The sequence below is a fragment of the Mesocricetus auratus genome, unplaced genomic scaffold (assembly GCF_017639785.1).
Source record: "Mesocricetus auratus isolate SY011 unplaced genomic scaffold, BCM_Maur_2.0 Super-Scaffold_100003, whole genome shotgun sequence".
Taxonomy (NCBI): Eukaryota; Metazoa; Chordata; class Mammalia; order Rodentia; family Cricetidae; genus Mesocricetus; species Mesocricetus auratus.
Window position 1 is genome coordinate 28,707,529 of NW_024429188.1, and position 8,507 is coordinate 28,716,035.

The following is an 8,507-nucleotide window of genomic DNA, read 5'->3' on the forward strand; positions in this document are numbered from 1 at the left end:
AAATTCACTATTTGCAGATGATATGTAGTTTATATAAATGACCCAAGAACTCTACCAGGGAACTCTTACAGCTGATTAACACCTTCATGAAAGGGGCAGGTTACAAGATCAACTAAAAAAATCAATATTCCTACTATATAATTATGATAAAAGTGCTGAGAAAGTAATCAGAGAAACATCACCCTTTACAATTGCCACAAACAACATAAAATACCTTGGGTAACGCTTACCAAACAAGTGAAAGACTTGTGTCGCAAGTACTTTGAATCTTTAAAGAAAGAAATTAAAGAAGCCCTCAGAAAATGGAAAGATCCCCCATGATCTTGGATAAGTAGGATCAATGTAGTAAAAATGGCAATTCTGAAAAAAGTAATCTACAGATTCAATGCAATCCCCATTAAAATCCCAGCACAATTCTTCACAGACCATGAAAGAACAATAATCAATTTTGTATGGAAAAACAAAAGACCCAGGATAGCCAAAACAGCCCTGTTCAACAAGGCAACGTCCGGAGGCATCACCATCCCTGACTTCAAGCTCTATTATAGAGCTATATTCCTGAATACAGCTTGGTATTGGCACAAAATTGACAGGTAAACCAATGGAATCGAATTGAAAACCCTGATATTAACCCACACACGTATGAACATCTGATCTTTGACAAAGAAGCTAAAAATATACAATGGAAAATGAAAGCATCTTCATCAAAAGGTACTGGCATAACTGGATGCTGGCATGTAGAAGAATGTGGATCCATCCATGTCTATCGCCATGCACAAAATTTAAGTGCAAATAGATCAAAGACCTCAACATAAATCCAGCCACACTGAACCTCTTAGAAGACAAAGTGGGTGGTACCCTTGAACAAATTGGTACAGGAGACAGCTTCCTGAACATAACACCAGTAGCATAGACAGTGAAATCAACAATCAATAAATGGGACCACCTGACACTGAAAAGCTTCTGTAAGGCAAAGGACACAGTCAGCAATACAAAAAGGCAGCCTACAGAATTGGAAAAAATATTCATTAACCCCACATCTGACAGAGGGCTGATCTCCAAAATTTACAAAGAACTCAAGAAGCATGTCTCCAAAACACCAAAGGATCCAATTAAAAAGTGGGCTACAGAACTAAATAGAGAATTTTCAATAGAGGAGTCTAAAATGACTGAGAGCCACTTGAGACCGTGCTCAACATCCTTAGCCATCCGGGAAATGCAAATCAAAACAACTCTGAGATACCATCTCACTCCTGTCAGCATGGCTAAAATCAAAAACCCCAATGACAATTAATGCTGGAGAGGATGTGTTGAAAGGGGAACACTCCTCCACTGCTGGTAGGAATGCCAACTTGTACAGCCACTTTGGAAATCAGTATGGAGATTCGTCAGAAAAATGGCAATAAACCTACCACAAGACCCAGCAACTCCACTCTCAGTCATATATCCAAAATATGCCCATTCATACAACAAGGATGTCTGTTCCACTATGTTCATAGCAGCATTAATTCTAAAAGCCAGAACTTGGAAGCAACCTAGATATCCCTTACCTGAAGAGTGGATAGAGAAAATGTGGTACATTTACACAATGGAGTACTATTCAGCAGAAAAAACAATGGAATCCTGAAATGTGCAGGCAAATGGATGGCACTAGAAGAAACCTTCCTGAGCGAGGTAACCCAGTCACAAAAAGAGAAACATGGCATGTACTCTCTCATATATGGATTTTAGACATAGATCTGAGAAGTGCCAGCCTACAATCCCATGGCCAGAGAGTATGGGAAACAGACTTCATTCAGTGGCTGATGGAAGCAGAGGCAGACTCCCATGGCTAAGTATTGAGCTGAACTCAAGAAATTCAGTGACAGAGAGGGAGGACATATGAACAAAGGCATTAAGACTGGGCTGGCCTAACCCCCAGAAACAGCTGACCTGAAAAGGGATAGCTCTTGAATCCCAGACTGATGGCTGGGTGTCAGTGAGGAGGCCTAGGTAATTTATTGAGCCTTGGGTACTAGATCAGTATTTATCCTGGGTATACAAATGCACTTTGGACTCCCATCCAACAATGAGAGATGCACTCTCACCCTGAACTCTTGGGGGAAGGTCTATGCCCTGCCCTGAATGAAATGACAGACTGGACACCCCCATGGAGGTCCTCACCCTCCCTGGGGAAATGAGGTGATATTGGAGGGTTTGGTGGGAGGGCAAGGGAGCAGGGTAGGGAAATGGAGAGGGACCTGGAATTGATATGTGAAGCAACCTTGTTTCTAATTTGAATTTGAATTTAAAAATGAAAATTATATATAAAAATGCAAATCAATAAAACAAAAACATAAACCATGTATACATGTGCACATATGCTAAATAACTGGATTTATAAGGAGCCTAATGTGTGTTATGCCAAGTTCGTAGGACCCCAAAAAGAGACCACGAAGGAGACGACTCACTGATGCAAACACATAAGGTTTAATGTTAAGTTAAGAGCCTCACCAGAGACACTGTCCAGCAAACTGGCATAGCAGCTACAAGAAAAGGGTGCCTGACCTGAATTGTAAGGGGTTTATAAAGGAAGAAAACCGCAAGCAGGGTGGTGTTTACCTTGTCTGTTCAGGATTGGGTAAGAGTAGGTGACCTTTAGATTAATTGATATGGGGGCTAGAGGAATTTCTAAATTGTTACTAACAGATGCCTGCAAGAACAGTTGTGACAAGATGTTATTTATCAAACTAGTCATTGCCTAACCATCCAGATGGGGTCATTTTGACCAGGATAAAAGTACTGCTTGGAACTGTTTATGGTTCTTGGACTGGAGTTGAATCAGTCTTGTGCCACACAGGGAATTTCTTAAGGAGGCTTTTTCTGAGGATGGAGTTAACTCTCCAGTATACCTTGCTCTTACAATGCCAACAAAATGTTTTTAAACCTGTATATGAATAGGCAAAGCATATACAGAATTTGGGGAATATGCATATAACCATATATGTGAAATTAATATTTGTCTATGCACACAACCACATGTGTGAAATTAATACTTGTCTTATACAGTAATCAAAAAGACTAATAAAATAAGCAATAAAAATGTCTACCATTTAAATTGCTAAAAGTTGCTGGTATTTACATTCATTACTACTGACAGGTGAGTGCTTTTTTATTTTTTATTTTTGTTTTTTGTTTTGTTTTGCTTTTGTGAGACAGGGATTCTCTGTATTGCTTTGAAAGTTGTACTGGAACTGCTCTGTAGACCAGGCTGGCCTTGAACTCACAGAGATACGCCTCCTCTGCCTCCCGAGTGCTGGGAATAAAGGCATGAGCCACCCACGCCCAGCATGACAGTTGAGTGTTCTATGGTATTCCAGGGGTTATGAGTTGGAATTTTTACAATCCTTAACACTCATCAAGATGGGTGTAACTTGGTCGTTATTTTCACAGGAAAAAAAAAACTTCAGCTTACAAGCCTGAGGCAGCAGGTTCTTGACTTTGGGTGAGGTTAGCTGAAGTGACATATGTGACACTTTGGAAACCATGGAGGAAAAGTAGGGTGGCAGAGGAAAGGAGAGGGAGAATCGGGAAAGGAAAAGAAGAAACGAGAAGGGAGGAAATTAGGTAGAAGGGAAGGGAGAGAAGAGGGAGGAAGGCAAGGGAAGGAGGAATACGAGAAGCTGGGTCACATGCCACAGTTTGAAAAGGGCCTGCTGGCAGTGGGTGGGGCCCCTGCTCTAGGGCGCGGGTAGACAATGAATAATGGTCTGCCCTTCTGTGACGTTTGAGACTGTGCTAGAGAAATGCAGTGAGCCCAGGCAGTCCTGGCACACTCCAGCCATGGCAAGGGAGAGAAACCTCTGCTGCAGTCTCCTTTAGAGACTCTAGGAGTTTTTTTATCGATGGGGCATTGCAGCAGCCAAGTCTGGAGACCTGAGGACTCCAGTTTGGCAGAGCCAGAGCAGCCTGAATGCAGTGCTAGTCCCAGACGTGTGTCTGGCAGTCGCAAGCGCAAATGGAGCAGTTGGGACTGGATGTGGCCGAGCTGGAGCATCCACGGATCTCAGGTTGTAAGCCTACAGCAAGCTTTTGGCGTCTTCTACGGAAAGAAAAGGAAGCTCGCAACTAAGTATACTTACCAAACTTTATTTTTGGGTGGGGTGGACAGCGATGTCAAAATCCGTGCTCTAGGGAAAGTGTGGTCTTTGCATAAAGTATTTTTATGCCAGTCGGGGTACTTTGCTAATATACTCAAAGATACTTGGAAAGAACCGCACAGTGATATCATTGACTTGGAGATTAAGAACCATCACATAAACATCTGGTCCTTGGATTTTGTGTTCGGTTCATTGTACAGGGACGAGGACTTGCCAGTGAAGCCTCGACAAGTTCCTCATGTTCTGGCAGCAGCATGCCTGCTTCAGGTAGAGCAGGTAATTCAGCAATGTAATGAGACCATGAAGAAAACCATTAGTATGAAAACTGTGTGTTCATACTACACAACAGCAGAAACATATAGATTGAAATCTGTAAAGTCACAGTGCTTTGACTGGCTTCTTTGCAACTTGATGATACACCCGAATGTTAGACTTTACAGAGAAATTGATATAAAGATCATGTATCTGCTTGTCTCATCATCTGATCTACTCGTGTTGCAAAAGGAATTTGATCTATATACCACCCTAAAAGCATGGATGTTCCTTTATTTTAATCCTCGCTGGAAAGGTTCAGTGAACCGTCTCTTTGCTAATGCCAACAGATGGCTTTCCAGGCACATGGAATGCAGTGACAACAACACTTTCCTTGAAAGTGAAGAAGGGCTAGTATTTCAACCAGTGTTCAAACAACTGAGGTTTCAGCATATCATCTTTGACCTGGCCTCCACGACTATTCTTGAACAAGATCGCCTGATACCTTTAGAATGGTTGTCCGTTGTTTATAAACAACAGTGGCTGACTTTGCTAAGGGTACAGCAGCACAGGGACATTGGGCCGAGAACCATCAATGAAAAAGAACTTGAAGGACACAGCATGAGATGTGGTATAAGGATTAACGGTGATGGTGCATACTCCTGCAAGTGGTCAGGTTGCAAATTTGGCTTTCCTTTACGTATCATCTTTACCAACCGCGATATTATTTTCAAGCAAAGTGGTCAGTACCATAATGACTCTGCTGGCTTAAAACAGGTACGGAATGTAGTATTCAGAATAACTTTGTTGCATTTTGACTCTGATGGAAAACCAACTTTCAGTAAGACAACTGGTCATAAAATCGTTACCTTGAAAAATGACGAGGAGAAAAGTGTAATGCAGCTTGATAGCAACATTTTAACTTTCCCTTTCTACCTTTTCTGCAACTTCCTGTTTATATCATTAGCAAACGCAGGAAACCTGTAATATTTATTAGACCACAGGAGCAGTTTGAGAACATTGAATAACTCATTTAATATGAAGGCTGTGCTAAGCATACCATCAATATGACTGACAACACAACGAAAAACAAATCTTACGAGTTTGGTACCACCACAAATGAATGCTGTCCATCTTCCCTTCATTTCTGAAGGGAAAGTGAAGAAAACTTTAATGTCCAACAGAGTATTTGTCAAAACAAATCAAAGGAAGCTCGTTTTTTGATTTCACCTCACCATCAACAGTCAGTCTTTGAATGGAAATAAGAGCCTATATTTGCAAGGACAAACATCTAAATAAACTTGTCAGATAGATTTGACACTAACATTGAGACAAAATAAAAAAAATTCTCTCCATGGCTGAAACTCTTATATCTTATCTGTAAGCTTGCAAGATTTAAAATCTTGGTCAAAAAAGGAATCTTTGATTAGTCACTGTTAATGTATGTGTTCAAATAACCAAATAGTATAAGGTTTTTCCATATCGTGTAACATAGTTTATTGGTACTTTAGAATGGTTTTTCAGATCATTTTTTACATGACTTGGATAGCTTTTACTGCTGATTATCTTTAAATACATGTGCACTTTAATATCTTTAATATATATTTTCTTTCTTTTTTTTTTTGGTTTTTCAAGTCAGGGTTTCTCTGTATTGTTTTGGAGGCTTTCATGGAACTCGCTCTGTAGACCAGGCTGGCCTCGAACTCACAGAGATCCACCTGCCTCTGCCTGCTGAGTGCTGGGATTAAAGGCATGTGCCACCAATGCCCAGCTTAATATGTATATTCTTATAATTAAATATGTCATATGCTATATAAGCAAATGACAAATATATGCAATGTGTTTACATGAAAGCATACATCTTTACCTACACGTACTTATGCATTTATGTAACTCTAAATATCAAAGAATGAAATTTTTAAAATGGATAAACAAACCAGGAAATGAAAAATGGTTCTTAATGATTCCAGTATCCTAGTTATCAAGAGATGAGTTATTTCACAGTATCCTGTTCACTTTCTCATCCTTAGTTTCTTTTCCTGTTGCTGTTATAAAATACCCACAAGAAACAACATACGGGGTGGGGGGCTGGGAAGTGGGGAGGAGTTTATCTCATCTCATACTTGAAGAATACCCTCCATCATGACAGAAGTTTGAAGCAGCTGGTCACATAGCATCTCCAATATAAAGAGATGAGCGTTATGAAGTACTCAGCTTTACCCATTGTCGAAGTGACTACTCTAGCTATCACAACTCTATCCCCTACCAACATGACACACAAAGACATCACTCAACACCCATAACCTTCCATCTTTTTGTCCTCATAGGATCACAACCATCTTATGGTATAAAATGCATTTAGTCCTACTTGAAAAGTCCCCATAAACAGTTCCAACACTTTTTTTCATTCCTTTGAATTATCTGAATTATTTTTCTTTCATTCCTGGATATCTTTTGGGTTTTATTCTCATGTCCTCCCCCTAACTACTGGGTCTATCTTCTAACTTCCCCTATCAACTTCATTTGTTTTTACATATAATCAACTGAGTCCAAATTGTTGTCCATATGCACATGGGTGTAGAGCTGTCCACTGAACTATGGACAACCTACCAGGGAACCTATCTCTGAAGAAAACCGAATTTCTCTCCCCAGACAGTTCTCAATTGTCTGTAGATAGTGAACCAGAATTGGAGCCTTGTGAATTGCTCCATCAATTACAATAGATCATATGGGAGACTTGGGTGTTGTGTATGCCATTTTAGCTGTTGATAATTGACTGCCGCTGCCCGTCATGTCTAAAAGACATTGTTTAGTGACAGTCCTCCTTGACTTCTAGATCTTACAGTCTTTCTGGCACCCTCTTCTACAGTGTTCCCTGAACCGTGGGAGGAGGAGGAGTTGTAATGTTGTGGAGTAGGCATCCCAAACACTTTCACATATGGAAAACTCTGAGGTTTCTTAATTTTGAACACACAAAGTAAAAAAGAAGTTCTATAGGTTAAGGGAAAACCCTTTCTTAGGCAGTTGGTTATGAATAAAAAGGAAGATGTTCTCCCTGGACGTTTTCTCTTTCATTGTGTTGGGATCATCACAGGATGGAGTCTCCAAGAAGTTGTGCTTTGCCCTAAGAAGTCATTTCCCCTGAACTCAGTGCAACACAGCTTTCCCTGTGCTGATGTCTTTAAGAGTTATAATTGCACTTTGGCTGCCCATCCCACAATGAGGAATGCTCTCTCAGCCTGAACTCTTGGGGGAGGATTTAAGCCCTTCCCTGGGTGAAATGATAGACTCTAGAGATCCTACATGGAAGGCCTCACCCTTCCTGGGGATCAGAGTGGAGATTAGGTTGTGGGTTGGAGGGCATGGTGGGGGTGGGAAGCAAGAAAGTTTTTAACTTAAATTTAAAAATGGAAGAAAAAGAGTGTCACAATTGCTCTCTCAGCACTAGCCTGAATACTTCCTGTTTTTAAAACTTCTTTATTTCTGTGCATGGTGTTTAACCTACATGTATGCCTGTACAGTACTTGTGTGCCTGGTGCCCATGGAGGCACTGGATCCTCTAGAACTGAATTTATAGATTTTTGTGAGCAAGTATGTGGGTGCTAGAAATTGAATGCTGATGCTCTGGAAGTGCAGTCAGTTCTGTGAACCACTGAGCCCTCTCTCCAGCCTATGCTTGCCTGTCTTGAATTGTCCTCTGCAAAATAAACTGCTCATTATCTTTAAATTTAGCTTCATTCAGGCTAAAGAGTATGGAGAGAATGAAGGCAGTTTCTCTGCCAAAATATCATGATATCTTTCCTTTGAAACCTCATGAGATGGCCAAGGAATCACTTAGGTTCCTGACAGCAACTGCCACACTTCTCCAGTACATTGTGTCTTAGTTTCTTTTTCTATTGCTTTAATAGAAAGCCTCTCCATTTGGATTTAAGTTTCCTGCATGGTGATAGACATGGATCTATCTGCAGTCTTCTACAGGTCAGCCTCCAGTTATGTCAGCACCATTTGTTGAAAATGCTTTCTTTATTCCATTGTATAATTTTAGCTTCTTTGTGAAACATCAGGTTCATAGCAGCATTATTTGTAATAGCCAGAACCTGAAAGAAACCTAGGTGC

At 40.6% G+C, this 8,507-nt stretch overlaps 1 protein-coding gene across 1 annotated transcript; it reads left to right on the plus strand.

The window, feature by feature from the left end:
* The first annotated feature begins 3,884 nt into the window (after positions 1-3,884).
* LOC121139969 (germ cell-less protein-like 2) lies at positions 3,885-5,886 on the plus strand. The gene has a single exon (XM_040744174.1). The coding sequence runs from the start codon at positions 3,885-3,887 to the stop codon at positions 5,376-5,378; it is 1,494 nt and encodes a 497-aa protein (XP_040600108.1). The 3' UTR covers positions 5,379-5,886.
* Positions 5,887-8,507: the final 2,621 nt, after the last annotated feature.

Coding starts and splice junctions, on each gene's coding strand:
- LOC121139969 (XM_040744174.1), top strand. CDS start 3,885: ATGGGGCATTGCAGCAGCCAAGTCTGGAGACCTGAGGACTCCAGTTTG.